This window comes from Polistes dominula, unplaced genomic scaffold, assembly GCF_049000335.1.
Source record: "Polistes dominula isolate Pdom_NZ unplaced genomic scaffold, Pdom_raw_medaka contig_79, whole genome shotgun sequence".
Taxonomy (NCBI): domain Eukaryota; kingdom Metazoa; phylum Arthropoda; class Insecta; order Hymenoptera; family Vespidae; genus Polistes; species Polistes dominula.
In genome coordinates, this window is record NW_028300916.1 from 2,976,001 (window position 1) to 2,996,918 (window position 20,918).

General features: G+C 32.6%; 1 protein-coding gene across 1 annotated transcript in view; it reads left to right on the forward strand.

The window, feature by feature from the left end:
* Positions 1-220: 220 nt before the first annotated feature.
* Positions 221-20,918, forward strand: part of LOC107074262 (uncharacterized) — a 36,704-nt gene continuing 16,006 nt past the window's right edge. The window contains exons 1-4 of the mRNA XM_089170622.1: positions 221-298; positions 600-1,328; positions 3,878-4,146; positions 18,850-19,044. Coding sequence (XP_089026748.1) covers positions 1,324-1,328; positions 3,878-4,146; positions 18,850-19,044 — 469 coding nt within the window. The 5' untranslated portion in view covers positions 221-298; positions 600-1,323. The remainder of the gene's footprint in view (positions 299-599; positions 1,329-3,877; positions 4,147-18,849; positions 19,045-20,918) is intronic.

Sequence of the window (20,918 nt, forward strand, 5' to 3'; positions counted from 1 at the left end):
GAAAATGCCAAGGAGAGCCAATCAAAACGCGACGTAGGTCGTCGGTGAAATAGCCACGCCTACCCTTTTGTCGCGATTGCCAGTCGCAGTTATTCAAGTCCCGCTCAACTGCAACCTTAGTGGCTGATTCAGAAAATGTGGTGGGGGAATTCGAGAACGGCTTCCAACGACTACGGGATGTTTCGAACTGAGCCCCTCTGTTCGGAAATTTTCGTGCGCGATTCACTTCTTAATCTGCCGTTCCCGTAGGAAGTTCTACGGTTCGCGTGCTCCGTTGTTTCCTGATGTTCTCATCGAAGTATATATTTTCTCATTTTATCTTAAAATTATCATATAAAGTTTTACCATTTTTAATAATAAATATAAATCTAAATACTTAATTCTTCTTCTTCTTCTTATTATTATTATTATTATTATTACTATTATTACTATTATTTAAATTGTTACGTCGTCATCGGAGTAAAAACGTACGTATTATCAAAGATGGAACGTGATTTTGTTATTGTTCGGAATTCTATGATCATACGTATGATCTTATGTTAATTCTCTATACGATCAAGAGAGAATATTAACATCGATACAACTTTATGACTATTTAGATATCGTGGATTACACTGTTATCTGGACATTTTGGAAAACGTGAAACAAGTGTTACATCATTTAAGAAGATTATTAAGGAACAATCATCTGTACTACTACGAGTGAACTTGGACTAATCGGACTAAAGTGTAGTGATTTTGTTTTATAATTTTTGTTATTATCCGTTTTGTTAATTGTTATTGTTTTATCGTATCGTAATTGAATTCAAATTCCTGACCATTATTATTGCAGTTTTATAATAGTGAATTAACTATCAAAGCTGAAAAAGAATTCTTATATCTTGAAGACTTAATAAAAATTAAAATCTACACGAAATAAATGATAACAAAACTGACCACGTGCTAGCTGTTGTTTTTCATTTATATAACAATTTATCAAATGTCTATAAATTATACAACAAAATACAAACAAAATTAACAAAAACGAAAAAAGTAATTCACATTAAGCTTAATCGATTAATTAAATTATTTCAAATAAATTCAGCTAATCGATATAAACCGGAGGTGATAACCAATAAAAAACGTGACCCTTCCAACGTGAAATTCGAAAGGGATATATTACCTATACCAAGCAAAGTGAGAAAGCACGTGCACGAGAGCGTAGCCAATACGGGAGTGAAATTAATTGACACATTATCAACTAAACAAACTTTATTTGAGACACAGTCTCAAAAACGGCACCAAGATTGAGCTGGACTTACATCAACGTGCCGCCGGCCATTATATGAGGTTAATGTCTTTTTCAAGATATTATTTTATACTCATTCTATCGTAGTTATTATACACCATATCATTACACGTTTCATTTTCTATTATCGTTTCGTATTACTCAGAATTGCAGAATTAAATACTTGTAATTTTACAAATCAGAAAAGTACTATATAAGAATCACAGAAAAGGTTTATTCACGAGTTACCTGATTAACATACTGTCAAAAAAAGAAACTGTGAAAACAAAAATATATTGATGAATTTTCTTTTAACAAAATTGAAATGTTAAGAATAGAAATAGAATTATACAATAGCTTATAACATACAAAAAAAAAAAATACATAGAAACTGATCGTAAAAAGAAAACAAACAAAATATTTAACGAATATAAAAAAGATAATTTTTTTTAAAACGAATTAGTTGAAACACAATAGTACGGAAGCGACGGTAAAAGAATCGTCCTTGTGTTTTCGCATAATTCCATCATAAAAACTATTCGAACAATCAAATCTATTCAATTCTATTTCTTTTAACACTCACTAACTTAAACGTCAGTTTATCGAGTTTATCACTTTTTAAACAAATTAGCTTAATTTGTTTAATAATTTTGAAATAGATTATGAATAAATTCAAAGTCTGTACGATATTGCATTGAATTAAAAGACGTGTAAATTTGATTACACTAAGAAAAAATTATGTAAACATGTGAGTGTTAAATCGAGCGAACGATATCGAATCATTTTATACGATGTTACCGATCATGATCGTTAATCGTAAATAAACGAGCGTGACATATAAATTTGAAAAGAAACTAAAAAGAACAAAAATAATAATAATCGGATCAGAGTAATCGTGGTGAACCGTGAAAAATGTGCGAATCGAATCACGACTTCTCTCTCTCTCTCTCTCTCTCTCTTCTCTCTCTTTTTCTTTCTCCCTTGAATGGAGCCACTCTAGTCGAAATCATTCGAATCGTTTGGTAGATATCCGCCGTGCCGTGGCAAAACATTCAATTAGCGCTTCCTAATGCCCCCTAGTGCGTTTCTTGACAACAACCATTACTTCCAGCATCTTCTCGGCGACAAACCAAACGCAACCCTCATCTTTTCTCTTTCTCTTTCTCTCTTGTTTCTTTCTTTCACTATAGTGTAGTCGAATTCTCCCTTTTTACGACGAGCACCACCACCAAACCTCGGCAAAACTCCCCACCCATCCCCATAGTGAATGAGTAACCCCCCTCGTACACCCCCGTCGTGTGCGCCCACGTTAACCGACGTATCTATTAATCCTCGTTGAATGACACTCGAGGGTGGCTCCCACCCTTTTTTTTTGTAGGGTGATTTTAACCCTACAAAATCGTAACTACAGCCCTGAGTTTCTCTCTTTCTCTCTTTCTCTCTTTCCCTTCTACGACCACTACGCCTTTCCTCTTTCTTCTTTCTTCTACTTCTCTTTTTAATGAATACTCAAGGAGAGATTCGCGTTGTAATTGTGTTAGTTAAAAAGAGGGAATAAGAGATAGATATGGTATGGTAAAGATGATAGAAAAGGAACGACAGTAGATTCTCTCTTCTTCTTCTTCTTCTTCTTCTTCTTCTTCTTCAAGCAAACCCTTCGGGTTTTTAGGGGTGACATTTAGGGGTTCGCTCGAGAGAAAAGAAAAAAAATAATAAACGAAAAAAGAGGTTTGACATCATCCACTCGCGATCTCACTAATGCATGCATTTCTTAATATGCTCAGGAATTGTTTAATGGCTTTTATACTAGCAAATTATAAGATTTAATTATTCACTAATTGAATTAAACAACATTGAAACTAATAAGTAATTAGTATTATTAGTATTGTTTGTTGCTTACTGATTGATTTATCATTGTTGCATTTGGTAGAATTATGTGATTTGCAAAAAATAAAAAGATGTTGCATGGTTTGAACAATCTTTAATTTGGAAATTGGTCGGTATTATAGAACTAATATTAAATATAATGAATATGTAATTAATAGTGATATAATATAATAATAATATGAAAGAAAAATAATATTTTAAAACGTATAATAAAAATCACGTAAAGTTAAACACGTTCCAAAAGATAATATTGTTTGATCATTCTTTAATTTTGAAAATGGTTGACATTATAGAACCAATTTTAAATATAATGATAATAGTAATATAACTAATAATAATAATAATAATAATAATAATAATATTAAAGAAAAATTATATTTTAAAACGTATACTAAAAACCACGTAAACTTAAACACGTTCCATAAGATAATATTGTTTGATCATTCTTTAATTTTAAAATTGGTCGACATTATAATACTAATTTAAAATATAATAATATAATTAATAATAATTTAATAATAATAACAATAATAATATGAAAGAAATAATAATATTTTAAAATGTATAACATAAATCACGTAAACTTAAACACATTTGCAAAGATAATAATATTTTGAAATGGGATACACCATACACCTAACAAATGTTAATTGTAATGAGCGTGACAAGTTAACCTGACTATTGTAGGCCCTTTACTAATTAGTGTCTACGCGTTTAATTACAGAGCCGGCGGTAGCATGTGCGATGGCTCGTTCGCAGACAGTCTTCGTAATATGCCGGGTATTCCTGGAACATCACCACCCGGTGCCGCAGGGGTCAGCCCTATGGGGGTTGCCCTCGGCAGCCCTCTCGGTCCTGCTGGGGTCAAGAAGGCACAAGTTGAACATATCAAGCGACCTATGAATGCATTTATGGTTTGGTCACGACTACAACGTAGGAAGATTGCACAAGATAATCCAAAGATGCACAATAGTGAAATATCTAAAAGACTTGGTAAGTATCTGTGTTATTATTTTCTTTTATTTCTAACAACTATTTTCATATTTTTTAATAAGAAATTTGAAAGGAAAATCGAACAATTAAATATGTCTAATTCACTTCATGTTATTTAATATATATATAATAATTCAATTTAAAATTGATAACCTTAATATAAATTCATTTTAAATATCTAGTAATTAAATAGGTAGTAATTTGACAACATTAAGAAACAAACACCTATCATATACATAACGATCATCCTACTGATAGTCCTTAATGGTAGCTAAACATGGTCACTTAGGTTTCGGGACGAAAAGAGATTTAGGGTATTCGAAAATAAAGTTGTTCGTAAAATATTCGGTGCAAACAAGACGTGATGAGGAAACAAGTGAATAGAGAAAACTACATAACGTAAAAATACACGAATTGTATAACAAATAGGACATCGTTAACGTCGTAAAATCACACCGATTAAGATCGGCAGGTCACATGGAATGCATGGGGGAGGAGCGAACAACAGATAAAATACAAATCGGTATACCTAACAAGAAAAGACCATTGAGTAGATGAGAAAGATTTTAAGGGACACCACTAGTGTGAAAAAGTTAATGTTTTGAGATAAAATTGTAATACATAAATTGTGGGGTAAGAAAACTGCAAATGAAGGGAGGTTGTGCTCAGGGATGAGGGTAAACTGGCAGGATTTGGTGTTTAATTTTTTTCTATTTATATATTTTGGATTTGGTACATTCTGAACTTTCGAGTTCTTAACGCTAATTAATAATAATAATAGTAATAATAATTTTTATTATTAATAATTAAACATTTATCGATACAACATCTGAATGTGCCTTTATATTATATTTAACTTGGATTTATTATAAATCACTTTTGTATCTTTTCTTTTTCTTACAATTTCTTCTTTTTCTTTAGAATAGTGAGTAAACTAAAAAACAAAAGTGTCAGGAAAGAAGGAATAATTGTGAAAATCAATAAAAACAGTGGTTATGGTAACAAGTGGTAAAACTATCATGTGTCATATATAATAGATCTTGAAAAGAATGATTTTTGTGAATGAAAAGTGAGTGAATGAAAAGAAACAGTAATCCCTATACCAAAAATACAAACAACAACAAAAGTTGAAGGATTTAGATCGCGTTTATAAATTGCCGATTTATAAGAAAATAATAGAAATATTTATGAATGATCAGTTAGTCCAATATTTGGATAGGAGCAATCTTTTGGAAATATGTCAATCTGGATTTAGAGCAGAACATTCAATGGGTTGCAATGAGTTGTTTCAAAATGGGAAAAGATTATCCAAGACTAGACTTAAGAATAACATTGGAATTAGTGAATAGAAATATTTTACTAAGGAAAATAAAGTGGTACGAGAAAAAAAGGTATTTAGTTTGTTTAAGGGTTATCTGAAAGGTTGATCGCAAAGAGTAAAACTTAATGGAATTTTATCGGATCCCATTCACATAAATCTGGGAGTCCCACAAAGGTCAGTTTTAGAACCAATCTTTTTACTGTAAAACTCTTTTTTCTGTATACGTTGCAATATTAGAGTAAGAATAAATGATATATTGGAAAAGTTGCAATTTCTGTCAATCAAACAGAGTAATTGTATACAATGTTTGTATTTTGATACAAAAAATGGTAATTTCAGAGTGTTCCAATTATTTAAATAATAAAATAGAATTAGTTTGATTTGAGGGAGGAATGCAAAACAAGATAAACGTGATACGTTATTTATAAGTAAAAATCGTATGCTATACGACGGGTTTAAAAGATACAATATGATCTGCCAGCTGAAATAAAAGTAAATGAAATGGTGTTATAAAAACACAAGTAACTCAAAAAATATTTTAAAACCCTATTGTAAAATAAAGTTAAAGATTTATTTAGTGAAATATTTGGATGATGCATTTGATCAAGCAAATTACATACAGAAAAAACATCGTTACACGTCATGCATATTTTTTTTTGTATTAATAAAATTTTTCTTGCATGTTCTGTGTATTCTTATAAAAACAACGGTATTATTTAAAAATTTATCAGTATCGATATTTCCTGTAATTATGTATTTTTACTACTAGTCGTGTTGAGATCACCTGTGACCTACATGTCAATCAACGTGTTGTAAAGAATGAAATCTTATACATAAGAAAATAAATAAAAAATTAACGGAAGATTTCACGGATGACATTTTTAAGGATTGAAATAAAGCTTTAGGATTTTGTATATTTAAGATTTTCTATGTTTTTTTTTTTGTTTTTTTTTTTTGTTTAAAACAAACACGACATATGTATTTGTATGCTTTGCTTAAGTACTAGACATACAGAAGAAACTGCGAGATGAAGTAACAAAAACGTAAACTGTAATCTTTGAAACAGTTTAAAGCGACTGTCGCCCACGTTTTCGAACAAATGTTAAACGGAAGTAGGGCAAGGTGCGAGTGCTACGGAAAAATAATTAAAAGGATCTCGGTTTAGGTATATCGCGTACGAAAAGAGAGAGAAAGAGTCGACTCTTCCAAGGGAAAAATAGTTGCTTACTTTTTCTTTTATAATTTTTTTTTATTTTGTTCTTCTCTCTCTCTATATATATATTTTCTCTTCTTTTTTTCTTTCTTCATACCTTTCTTTTTACCCCCTGTCGTCAACGTGTTCCTGTGTTTCCGCGCGTAATTCCGGCGCCCTCGAGCAGCCCCGACGTTACGTATTTCCAGTTAGGTACTTTTGAAAAAAGCGCGAACTTTTACTACGTTAAAAAGCATTTTTTTTTATTATTTTTATTATTCTTTCTTTCTTTCTTTCTTTAAGCTTGCAACGGACAAATAATGAAAACAGAAAAATAGAAAACACAATAAAAACAAACATTAAAAGAAAATGGTAGCTAAAGTGTATACTTACATACTTATTTATTATACTGATCACGATTTACAACAATTCTTAACGTCAAAATTCCCTATATATAAATAATACAAATTACAATCAATCAATCGAAAAACCAATCCAATTCTAAATAGACCAAAAAAAAAAAAAACGAAACCATTCGAAAAAGAACATTTACTCAAAAATTCTACACGAATTTGTTTTGAACACTTTTTAAGGCAAAAAAAAAGAAGAAGAAGAAAAAAAATCAATTTTAAATAAAACGAAATAAAAAAAGTAACAAGGCACATTTTACAACGCATACGTAAAATGCGATTGAAAAGGGAAATAGTAGAATTGAGGTGTGGTACAGTGTACCGAGAGCGAGAGTAAGAAAACGATGGGAAAAGGGTGGATCCGGAATAAGAAGGGATGAGTCTTGTACGTCATAGGAGAGGGTAAAAGATGGACGAGAACGAAGGTATTCCGGCTGGTATTTCCGTTAAATACCGAGTATTCGACAAAGGGAGTCTTCCCGCAGCATCCCTCGAGCGCTTCTTTATCCGTCATTTTCTTCCTCGCCTCCCTCTACTACCCTTTCTCTCTCTCTCTCTCACTCTCACTACTCCTTTCCTTTCCTCTTTCACTCATTCTATCCGCCCCCTCCTCACGGTCTTTCTCTAACCCCCGTTTTTCACTCCCTCGACGACGACGAATAAGGGAAGTGCCTCCTCCTTTGCTAAATATGATGCGCGCACGCTCGAACCTCCTCCCCCTCCTCCCCCTTTCCCTCTACTCTATCCCTCACCCTTTCTCGTTCCTCCCTTGCCACCTCCTCTTGCACCAACTCAACTTCTCGTACTCCTCTTCTTCCTCCACCTTCTCTTTTTCTCCCTACTCTCCATTTTTACCCCTTCTTCTTTTTTCTCTCTTTTTCTATCCTCCTTCGTTACCACCATTTTTCTCTCTTTCTCTTTCTTCCTATTTCCACCCCCCCCCCATATTCCACTCTTTATCGACGCGACACTCTTTTCGTAGCTCTTTTACCGCCTTATACCTGGCACACCGTGTATAGTTATACACGTTGATATATATACGGAATAGCTGAGTGTAAGAGTGAGAGGAAGAATAAGAGGGGGTGGTTTTTCGTTAGATGACGACGGTATACAGCTAGCTGTCGCGCGACTCTGTACTACTACTCCTTGTCGGTACATTCGTAAATTTCATTTTTTCTTCTCTTTCTTTCTTTACCTTTCATTTATGTTTTTCTTTTTCCTTCTTTCTTTGCCTTTCATATTCTTATTCTTATATACTCTTTCTTTTTCTTATTATAATTTTTATTTTTATTTTTTTTTCCGATATATATTTTCAATGGGGTATCCCTATTTAAGATTTTTCTTTTTTCTTATTTTATTTTTCAATGTTCATTGAGTTTTTCGTCCAACATTCTACCCCCTAAGTTGCTGGGCACTTAAAGGACCTCTACTTAGTTCTCTAATAAACCGTTCAACGTCGCTACTATCGTCCTAACCTCTCTTTATGATATATCTTTATTTTAATTTTTTTTTGTGTGTTGCTGCATAATTGAAGAGCATGTTACAAAACAAACTTCCATCCCGGACACGAGCCCTCAAATTTAAGATTCGTAAAAAAATATTGGACCCGCTGGATTAACACTGGACCACAAATCGAAACCACGGATCTTTTGCTTTCCAGGCAACTGCTATTAACCATTGAGCTATCCAGGGCCCACCGAACAATCCCTCCCCACGAATGCTTATCTAAATTTTAGCATTTGGACAGGCGTTCATCACACATCAACCTGATTAATAAAAATAAAAATTTCCAAAAGAAATGTTTCATGTTTTTAGTTAAATTATTCAATTGAATTAAATTAACCTTTTGAAGTGCAAAGAAATTCATGGTTGCCTGTGCCAGAACAGTCAAATTCCAATCACTTTGGGGCGCGGTCAGGGAAAGGTTCGGGGAGTTCCAAAAGAGAATATAAAAACGCATCAATTGATGATAAAATTATGAATACTAAATTAATTTATTAATAATTTTGCATAGTGTGATATTTTTCAAAATCATCAATGCATCTTTCTTTCTGCAATAATCACCTGACGACATGTTACACACTAACATAATCACTGGTGTTCCGATAACAGAAGCATCTTGACGTTCGTAACACGTCATTCCACTCGTCCTCCATTTTTCAGTCTCATCTAGTTCCATTTAATTTGTATGTCAAGGGATTAATTGTTTAGTTGTTTAATTAAGATGTTATACAATTTTTTAAAACTCGAACGAAATGAATTCATGGAATTAAAGAAATTACAAACGAAAGATATTTGTATAAAATGATGAAGGAAGTATTATCTCTAATGTTTGAGTAACAAAAGCATTAAAGTTACGTACCGGTGTAAACCCTCAGGCTAGATTTTATTACCTCCATTAGAGGATGATGATACAAGTCTTAAAAATACTCCGGAGTATTCCACCATTTTCTTGGTTGAAACGAACGAACGAATAAACGAGCGTGCGAACGAGGTGAGAACCAATAGGAAAATCAAGGAAAAATGCTAACAAAATGGAAGAAAAGGAACATAACTGTATAAAGTGAATCACTTCCATTAAGTAAATTAAACGATTGCAACTAATCTTCTTATTGAACATTGATGTACTCACTGTATAATTCACCTAAACTTTGGCAGTTCGGAAAAAAATACCATCATTATTACAGTAATTCATATTACTTAATACTCAAATTTATAAATTAGTTTAATACTTAAGAGTATAATGCATACAGTAGTATTTTTAGTGATACTATGATTACGATGACTTGTTATTTAAAATTATACAAACTCGATTGATAATTCTATACAATTTTCCTTACCCTATTATTTCTTACCTTAATCTTAATAAAAAGTAAAAAAAGAAACAATATAAATATCGCTCGGACTCATATGATAGCCTAATTTATTCAATAAATTTACAAATAAATCAGACAAAAAACCTAACAACATTAATCATGAAAGAGTAATAATTACAGATCATTTTAATACAACATTACAACTTTTTTTTATTATTGCATTTGACACATGATTATTAATGATCATTATAATATAATATTTATTCATTTATTATCATTACAGTTATACAACAGTAAATCTACTATACACACAGTAAACACAAATTCAAGGTTTTTTAACAACACTCTCTCATACATCTTTCCATCGATCGACGTTTATCTGAGAATCTTCTTTCTCTTTCTTTCCCTCTCGTTCATTTTTGTCGGCCATCGTCTAAAATACCCCTAATGCATTGTTGTCTCTAAGCTAAGCGTATGCACGAGTTTGAGCACGGGCGTGGGCGTACTACAAACAGCAAGTAACTTTACAAAAAGCTAGAGAGAATGAGAAAAGAAATAAAAGGGGTATGAGGATGGGGCTGGGACTGGGACTGAGGGTTTGAAGGGATTTCAGGAGGAAGAGATTGAGGAGTAAGGAGGAAGAAAAAGGAGGAGTGAGAATGGAAGACAGAGTGGGGTAAAAATAGGAGGAGGAGGAGGAGGAGGACGAGCAACGTTGGGTAGAGAAGGTGTTCCACCCTGCGTAAAAAACATGCGAGAGAGAGAGAGAGAGAGAAAGAGGGGTTGGAGAGGGTTGGATAGTGTGTTGTATCGCGTGGAAAGAGACGGAAAAAGCTATGCTTGTTGAGAGAGAAACAGGGCCGGTGGTGGGAGGATAGAAAGAAGAAGAAGAAGAAGAAGAAGAAGAGACTCGTGGAGAGTTACGTGCAGAAGCTTTCATCGTAATGAAGTATTTCTGTCGCTTACTGAAACATCTCTCTCTCTCTCTCTCTTTTTTACTCTTACTCAGTCACTCAGTCAGTCACTCACTCACTCACTCACTCACTCACTTACTCACTCTTAAGTCGGAGTTTCGTTTCTTCCACATCGGAGAAACGAATCGTGCAGGCTTCTGCTGTTGGATACTCAACGAGGGTAAAGGAGGAAAGTTGTTGAAGAAAAGGGGGGTGCAAAGAGTAGGAGGGGTAAAAGAAGGAGTAGAAAAGGAGGTGGGTAGGAAAAAGATGTTTCTTTTTTTAGCGTCCACGACGATCCTATTTAGCCTTTCGCCAGTCCTGACGTGTCCTAAGGGACCACGTACATTTTCCGCGTATTAAACTCAGTCCCCTTGGTTCTTTCTCTCTCTCTCTCTCTCTCTCTTTCTCTCTCTCTTTCTCTCTTATCGTTCTCATTCGTTCGTTTAGACGCGTTACTGCGTTTATTCCGCAGAGAAATCTTTGCGTTGTTAGGTAGCTATCGTCATAGTCATCATCGTCATCGTTTCTTCCTAACTCTAACCCTTTTGCTTAACGAGAAAAGGGTTCTCTTATCCATTTGACTAACCTTTTGTCTTTCTTTTTTTTTATTATTATTATTTGCTTCTTTTTATATTTGTATTTATATGCATATTGTTTTAGATAATTGAAAGAAAATTATTACTGTTCTACAAGTATGAGATTAATTATTTGTCTCTTACTTATTGTTAGTTTATTACTGATTATAGATTTCAATTAATTTTAACCCTCATTGGTCGTAATTTACTTGAAAAGTGACTTACAAATAGATATATTTTTTTCTTTACTAATTAAATAATTAATAATTTCATACATTTGGTAATACTTCTTTTTCGTATGAAATAAATAATAAATTATTCTTATAATATTAAATAATTTTATTGCATATTTAACGAAACCACTTACATATACTTACTATAATAATTCAACAAAATGTTTTATTCGAATTAATTTTGCTATTATATTAATTTGTCAAATATTAAATTAAAAATGTTAAAAAAATTATGCAATAATTTAATATCTCATTGAAGAATAAATAATTGACGGAAACTTTAAAGAAAAATATTAATTGATATATAATTCAATTAGGTTTTGATTAATATTAATTTGCCAAGTATTTCAATAATAAATATTAAAGAAATTATGCAACAACTTAATAATTAGTTAAAAAATAAGTAATTGATCAAAACTTTGTAGAAAAATATCAATTGATACGTAACTCGATTACGTTTTGATTAGTATTCTTTCTCTCTCTCTCTCTCTCTCTCTCTCTCTCTCTTTCTTTCTTCCCTTTCTTCCAGTTCTTTCTCTTTATCTTTCTCTTGAAATTTACGAAGAAAACAATTCGCGGAGGATCCCCGACACCGTGCGAATCCTATAGAATCGCGAATGAACAATGCGAGCCGTCGCGACAAAGGAATCGTATACAAAACGTGTAGAAAACGTACGGCTAAGCGCCTTTCCTCTTTCGCTCGCGTGATTAAAAAAACAAAAAGGGAAAAAGGGATGGAAAGGGGGTGGGCAAGAGAAGAGAGAAGAAAATGATCGTTTCGAAACGTTCTTCCACACTTCTTCTCATCTCATTTTTCTCTCATCTCTCTCTCTCTCTCTCTCTCTCTGAATCTCACTCTGTTTCTAAAACGATCTTTCAAAAGTCATCTCGGTCGCTATTTTTCTTTTTTACCTGGATATTTACATCAATGTAAGACATTACAAAGAGATATACTTCTTTCTTATCCTATAATTTGAAAAATAAAATGTAATTGTTAAAGTAAAACAAATATATGTTTGAGTTAATAATTATAAATTATTTTTTTGATGAAATTTCTTTATTCACGTTGAACATTCGACGGTGTTTGTAATTAAGGAAAACCTTGATGGTTAACGGTGATCGATGATGTAATCGTATGAACTAAGAAGATCGTTGAACGATTATCGATTTAACTGATTATTAATCATTGTAGAAAAATATACATAGATAAATATATAACGGTTGTTACAAAAATATACAATAAAATAGAACACAATTTTTCGGTTTGAAACGTAGTAGTAATAATAGTAGTAGTAGTAGTAGACATTAACGATGTTCTCTAATTCCAATTGTATTTCATTAAAAATATAAATCATATCTTGGGCGTTGGTTGGCCCCGAGGCTGTTCTCGTTAATTGGTACGATGCAGCTTCCGTTACGGAAATAACGGCTTCATTGTAGTGCGTCGTAAGAAAGGGGAAACGCCGCTAACAAAGTATGGAGAATGAGAAAGAAGTGGAAAGAGGTGGAGGAGGTGGTGGTGAAGGAGGAGGTAGTGAAGGAGGTGGAGCAGGGAAAGATGGTGAAGCAGCTTTGAAAAAGGGAAACGCAAGGAAGCACGAAGGCATACAATTTATTCTTATTATGTGTCTCTCATTTAGCATCTCGTTTCGCCATTATTTTCAATTTTCCTTCTTCGAGTTTTGCATTGTCGGTCGTAACGTCTTAATTGAGCGTTGCCGCGAGTGCAAATATATCAAAGGTGTTAATAAATACTCGGATATTTAATGATGAAGTCTCGTTGACGACTCGTCTAAGATATTTTCTTGTTATTTTTATTTTATTTTTTTTCTTCAAGTGAAAACTTCTTTACAATCAAGATGATTTGAAACAGAACGTAACAAACCAACGCGAATAAACTAAATTACTATCTTGTGTGATCTGCACACATGTTTTTTTTTTTTTTTTTATTATATTATATTTTTTCTTTCAACATGTATTTATTATAAAGTAAATTTTCTATATCGTTTAACTTGACATACAAATAAAATGCGTCGCGTTTTATTTTGACATTTACATTGCTTTATAAAATTCAATAAGGTTAATAATTAATTAAATAATACTATAAAATAATAATTTAATAATTTTGTAACGTGTGACACTTCATAAAGCAGAAACAGCCGAAAACAATTTTTGACATTTTGGAGACGTCGAAGTCTACAATTGCATAAGAAATAAATGACGTCTCCGAGACGTCATTGTATGTCAAGTGGTTAAGAAACGAATTAGAAATAAAACAATATGTATAAAAGAAAGAAAATTCAAAATGTTCAGATCGAGCGAGTAATGAGAATGAGAGAGAAAGAAAAAAAGAAAAGAAAAAATAGCGGGTCTTACACACATACGACGAACGACGGGAAGCATAGGAAACGTTTTCCAATTTCCACGTTTCATTGGCACGGACACGACAACAGCACGTCGACTTTGCGAACGAGAGAACTGTTCCGTTCGATCGATTCGTGCTCCTTTATAACTCTCACGTTGTTACTCGCGATACCAACGGTTTGATGGTTTCTAAATGTTTTTCTACGAATTCAATGGAATACCCCTTCTTTATTTATATTTTAACATCATACAAAAAACAAAATATAAATAAGCGTATATTACAATATTTAGAAATAAATAACTAAGAAAGAATATGATTGATGGATAGAGGTAGTTGGGATTTTTGGGGATTGATTGGTACAAAAAATGTATATTTTTTACCACGTTAAAGAAACCTTAAATTAACGTTTACGATCGTATACTATTTGCGTCATTCTTGTTTATTATTTTTTTAGTTGTTGTCAAAACAACAACGATAACAAAAACAAACAAACAAAAAATAGAAGAAGGGAATGAAAGAAAGAAAGAAAGAAAAAGGGGAGGGAAAATAAAAAAAAGAAAAAATAAAAGAAACTTCATCTCGTCGTTGAGTTCGCGAATTTCATGAAAAGGAATGTACCTAGGATTCTTCTTCTCTCTCTCATCGGCGAATTACTTTCCTCTCGAAACCAGCAGCTTTTTCCCCGCTTTGACAATGAAAACAGAAAGAAAGAAAGAAAGAAAGAAAGAAAGAAAGAAAGAAAGAAAGAAAGAGAGAGAGAGAGAGAGAGAAAGAAGGGTAAAAGAGAGAAGTTAGGTACCTATTAGTGGTAGTAGTCGGTCTGTCGGCATGGCCGCGTTATCCTCTGGAAGGTCTCCATTCCCTTCTTTCCCTTTCTCTAGCAGTCTTTCCGCCCCCGTCCATTAATTAACAGGCTTTGTACTTTTAAACGATGTTAAATAAACGCCATTGTCCGTCGGCGAAAGGACTGAAAAGCAAGCGCCATTGTGCTTTAAGCTCGTCGTCGTCGTCGTCGTCGTCGTCGTAGTCGACGTCGTCGTCGTCGTCGTAGTCGACGTCATCGTCGTCGTCGTAGTCGTAGTCGTCGTTTTCAAAACGACGAAGAGAAGAAATAAGAGAAAGAGAGAATATAACCTGTACTAGTACTAACACCGTCAGTGCTACTACTACTTTACTGCTGCTACTGCTACTACTGCTGCTAGTGCTACTGCTGGTACTGCTGCTGTTGCTGCTGCTGCTGGGAAGCCTTTGTTCTAAACAAATACACCGAGCTACCACCCCCTTCTCTTACCCTCCACCAACCCGTCACTCTTGACTACCCTCTAACTCTACCCACCACCACCTTCTTCGTCACTCTACCACCTGCCTTTCTAACGAGAAAACGCGTATCGATTGGATAAAGCATAATACTATAAATAGACTAAGTACACTTGACATTTCGACGATTCTACAGAGCTTTTTTACGAATTCTCTTCAAACGATCCTTTTTTTTTTAACCTTCTTATTTTTCTTTTTTTTTTTTTTTTGACTAATTTCATGAGTAAGAAGAAAAAGAAGAAGAAACTTATGATAATTGATCGTAGTGTTGATGTCAATGTAAATTATTCATCATGACGATGAAAATCAAGAATTTTGTTTGTATTTTTTTTCTCTCTCTTTCTCTCTTCTTTTTTTCTCTTTCTGTTCTTCTATGTTTTTTGTTTTTCTTTTTCTGTACCATTCTTTCCGATTCATTGTAAGTCACCACGTATTCGTATTGTTTAGTCTCTATGTGCCTCGATATATGTAGAAAGCAACTCTCTTCCCATTGTCATAGTCTACTGCTTGCAAACTACGACTATGAGAGAAATAGAAAGAGAAAGAGAAAGAGAAAGAGAAAGAGAAAGATAGATAGAGAAAGAGTAAAAAGGTCTCGCGAACAACGTCGATTCATTCTCCCTCTCCCTCTCCCTTTCTCTTGTTCTCGTTTCTTCCATCCACTGTAATTTCTTCCACTCTTCCTCGCACGAAGAATTTGCACGCGTGCACCTCTATCTTTCGTATCGAGGACTTTTATTATTTTTCCTTTTCTTTCCTTTCCCTTTTATTTCCTTTCTCGATACCTCAGAGTTCTCAATCGCCATGTTGTTGTCACCGTTGTTGTTGCTGTTGCTATTACTGTTGTATGTGTTCGTTGTTACTACTGTGTTGATATTGTATCCTTGAAATATATATAGAAGATACCTTATGCTATGGATATATTAGTTACAATCGTACAATTTTGGAATGCATTTTCTTCAGGCATACTTTTTAAGGGACATTAGAAACTTTTCTTTCAACTCTTATGATTTCTTTTTCCTATATGTGTATTTCTTCTTAGTCCTTGCAAAAGAGATTTCTTTAGAAATAAAATGTAATATCATTCGTAAATATCATATCATATCATATCGTAAATATTATTGTTAAATATATTTATTTTATAACAAATAACCGATGAACACACACACAATTAATTTATCATATCGTTGCATAATTTTTGTCCTTTTTTTTTTTAAACAGCATTTGATTTGTTGCACTGTATAAGTCGAATATTATATTTTTCGTTAGAAATGAACATTCAATATTTTGTTTTAGATAGTGACAAATTATTGATAATAATGATAGATGTATCGTTAATCAAATAAATGTTTTTGCAATTTTTTTTTGTCGATAGCCGATACGAATTGAATTTATGACAGAAATAATTTTAGAAAAACCGATAGAAAGATTTCATTTCAAATATAACGTTAGTATTATGTTACTTACATTCTTTCTTCGAATAGAGTCTTTTGTTCATATTAAACGTTTAATCAGATAAATAAATGAATATATGAATAAATAAATAAATAATTAAATATATAGAGATTTGTTTTTGTTAAATTTTGTCAAAAGTATAAAAGCAAGCAACATTGTTCTTGTCAACGAATCTCAACGATTGTATACATAATATAATATCAATACTAACTTCGAAACTGACAGGTATACAACTATAAACGCATATGTATAGGTTAGATAGAAAGCGTTTCGCAGGATACAACCAGGGTTTCGTTCTCTCTTTGTTCTCGATGCCGGCGGCGCACCAACAACAAGTGGTAATTAATTCCCAGTGAAACAATTCTCGTTGGTGGCGAGAGAGAAAGCTTCGCGACACGAAGCTCGAGGGTCGTAAAAGCGTTTCGCTATGCGAGCACAGCAACAAGCTTTGCTTTACGTGTTAGCGATTCTCTTCGCACGTTTCTCTCTCTCTCTCTTTTATATATATTTTTAAATTATTTCTTTTTCTTTCTTTCGTTTATCTAGTAAAATAGAATGTGAGTTTAAATTTTCTGCTTAATCAAAATTAATCATCGAACAATATAAATTTGAAATAATCTTTATACATAAAAATTCAGTGTCACATTGTTGATTTCTTATAGATTTTGAAACTACTGAACCAATCTTGATGAAATATTTTTGATTTTGTGTGATTTTTTTCAACTTACAATATGGGATAGTTTTTATCGTGATTATTTCTATTTTTTATTGCTGATTTAAGGATTTATTATTTAGTGGTTATCTAAGTTTTTAGGTACTGGAAGTTTTCAACAGATGACACTATATCACAATTCGATTATTTCGCTATATTCATGCCATACGTTCTTTTCAAATTTACATGCGACATAACCTTACTTTTTCTATTTTCTCTTTTATTATTATTTTATGTATTATATTCTAATTGCGGAATTATATTTTGTGTTAAACAGTTTAGAACAGTTTTAGTCTTGTTAAACTAAATAGTTTAGAATTATATTAAATTAACATTGTATAATAAAAACACAGAAACGCGTGATCGGAGTATCATATAAATACAAGAATATTATTAATAAACTATTTAATTTTTGTACTTTTTTTTACCGGGTAGAGGAGAAGGGGTAGGTTTGAAACTTTGATTCGCATGTTCGGTAGTCTACCATCGAATGGGAAAATAGAGGGAAATATAGAAAATCGGGATCTGTGTGGAAAGGGGGTTGGAACTGGTGGTTGGGTAAATGGTTAAGGGGAGAAAAGGTGGGATGGAAGTGGTGAGGGAGGAGGTAAAAATGGTGGGACGAAACGTAGTCGATAATAATCGACGCGCCATTAAACAATGCACAACATCCGCACGTCGATCAATTCAATCATAACGCTCGTGTCCACCAGTCTCGACTAGGACAACGACAGAATCGCGATGCAAGCGACGCTTCAACCACGAACAAATGTAGTACATCCACCAATGGCCTTTGTATTCATTGATCCAAAGCGTTATTCGTGTAACTATAACAGTGGGAGGTTTACAAAGTGCGTGTTGTTGTCATCGTCATCATTTCTCTTTCTCTCACCCTCACCCTCCCTCCCACACACTCTCTCTCTCTCTTTCTATTTTTCTTTTACCTTTTCATCACAATTTTCGAACAGTTTTGTACTGTTTTCATTACAACCATAATCCATCCAATGTATTGTCTCTTTCTCTCTTTCTCTTTCTTCCATTTATTAAACAAGACTTGTCAACAAATTTATCAATTATCAATTTCAGAGATTTTTATTTCAATATTATATATCGAATATTAATAAAATATTATTTTACATTTCGCACTTATAAAGCCAGTTTAAGGTCTATTCATGGTAATCAAAGGTATTTCTATTTATTCGGATAGTATCAATTAATTGTAAAGAATCGTTTCTTATACACTTTTTCTATTATTTAGAAAACTAATTTAAAAATGACGTTAGAGTTGATTAACAGTCTATAATCTAATTGTTTGAAATGTATTCATATGTTTGTTTTATTTTGATTTTAGGTGCAGAATGGAAACTACTTTCGGAAGACGAAAAACGACCATTCATCGATCAAGCGAAAAGGTTACGAGCTCAACACATGAAAGAATATCCTGATTACAAATACAGGCCTAGAAGGAAACCTAAAACCCTACGGAAAGAAGGTTACCCTTATAGTATCCCTTATCCGAGTGTACCGATGGACGCCCTGCGAGCAGGTACGCCAATAGGAAACTATTGGGCTGGCAACTAAGTTATTGCTGGTTATCAAAATCCACCTATCGACAAAATCAGCAATCATTTATTTGACAGCCCAATATTTATAATGCACACTGTGTATTATATTCCTATTTTAATCAACTTTTTCTACTTTCTATCTTAACAAATGTAAAAAATAATTTGTCAAACTTTTTCCATTTACAGCGAATCCCTTTAACAACAGACAAATAATTCTTATTATTCTAATTTTAAATATTATTTTCTATTTTATTATTATAAATTTATGGACATATTAAATGCGTAATATTCCATATCTAATTTTGAACGTTTTATTTATTTTAACGACTCTAGACGAAATCGTTACGATTGCATGAACAATTTTGCATATTGTTAATTATTGTATTAACGAAATTTTTTTATATTAACGAACGAATTTTAATTAACGAACAGGAAAAAATTGCAATACTCTGTTAGAATAATTTCTAAACAAACAAAACACATACCTAGTTGATATAATTCATCGAAAATAAAAAATTTATCAATAAAATAATAAAAATCCAACAACAACGCACCTTTAATCGAAAAGGGGAATAAAAAAATAGTTGTTGGTAGTCTTTGATATTCTTACCTTATCGAATCTCTTTTCTTTTCTTTCATTGTATCTTTTACTCTTTCTCTTTTATCTTTCTCTCTCTCTCTCTCTCTCTCTTTCTCTCTCTAGAGGGTTAGATAGTATTTCGATCGCGTATTGTTATTTAGAAAGCACACACAGAGTGGTCTCGATGCCCTCGGGATAAACACGCTCGGAAATCTCATAATGGCGGTTTCGAAAAGTCGCTTTCCCCTTTTTATTTTTCTCTCTTTATCTCTCTCTCTCTCTCTCTTTCTCTCTCACACACACACATATACATTTCTCTCATCTTTTTTTTCCCTTCGACTTCTTTTTATTTTCTTTTTTTCTTTGGCTAGCACGAACGATCCGGTAATGGCTCCTTCATTGTCCCGGTTTTCTTCTGGCATCAAAGATGCGCACTTCCGTTTCTCTTTCTTTCTTTATTTTTCCCTCTCTGTCTCTTTGTCTCTCTCTCTCGCTCTCTCTCTCTCTCTCTCTCTGTTTTCTTTATTTTTTTCTCTTTCTTGCGTCGCGACTACGCGATGCTGCAACCGCGTCAACGAAACGTCCTGACAAATATCGTAAACTAACGAAAGAGAGTTCGTATTTTACACTTGCGTAAACAGATATCCTATGACGAAGCATTTGCGTCAAGAAAACGAATATTGTTCATTTCCATTCTTAATTATTATTTTATTATTTATTGTTTTATTTATTTATTTATTTATTAACGTGTTATGTGTGTTTTTCTTGTTTCTTCTTCTTCCCGTACAATCGAATCATCTGAATTAAAAATTGAACACATTTGTTATCTCTCTTTCTCTTTCTCACACGTTTTCTTTCATTTTTTATTTTTTATTTTTTTTTTTTACTAAAAATCCAAATAGTTTTTCATCTATTTCTCTCTCTTTCTTTTTTCTTTCAAAATTAAAACCTTCAGACGGAGATCGAAATTTGTTTGTACCATTATCCGATTAACGATTTATTTCGAAAAAAAAATAAAATAAAATATATGTATGTATATGTTTATAATTATACAACATTAATAGAATGTATCGATTAGTTAATCTTCTTCATTGTTATATAGATCTGTTCAATCAATCTATATCAGCTGTTGAATTCCGTCTGAATTAACGTATTGTAAGATTTTGTCTAATTGTAAATTTTGTTTTATATTCGTTATTAATTTTATTTATTACAAATTCATCGTAAATATCGTTACCTATTATATATTACATTTTCTTTATATATTTTTTTTAA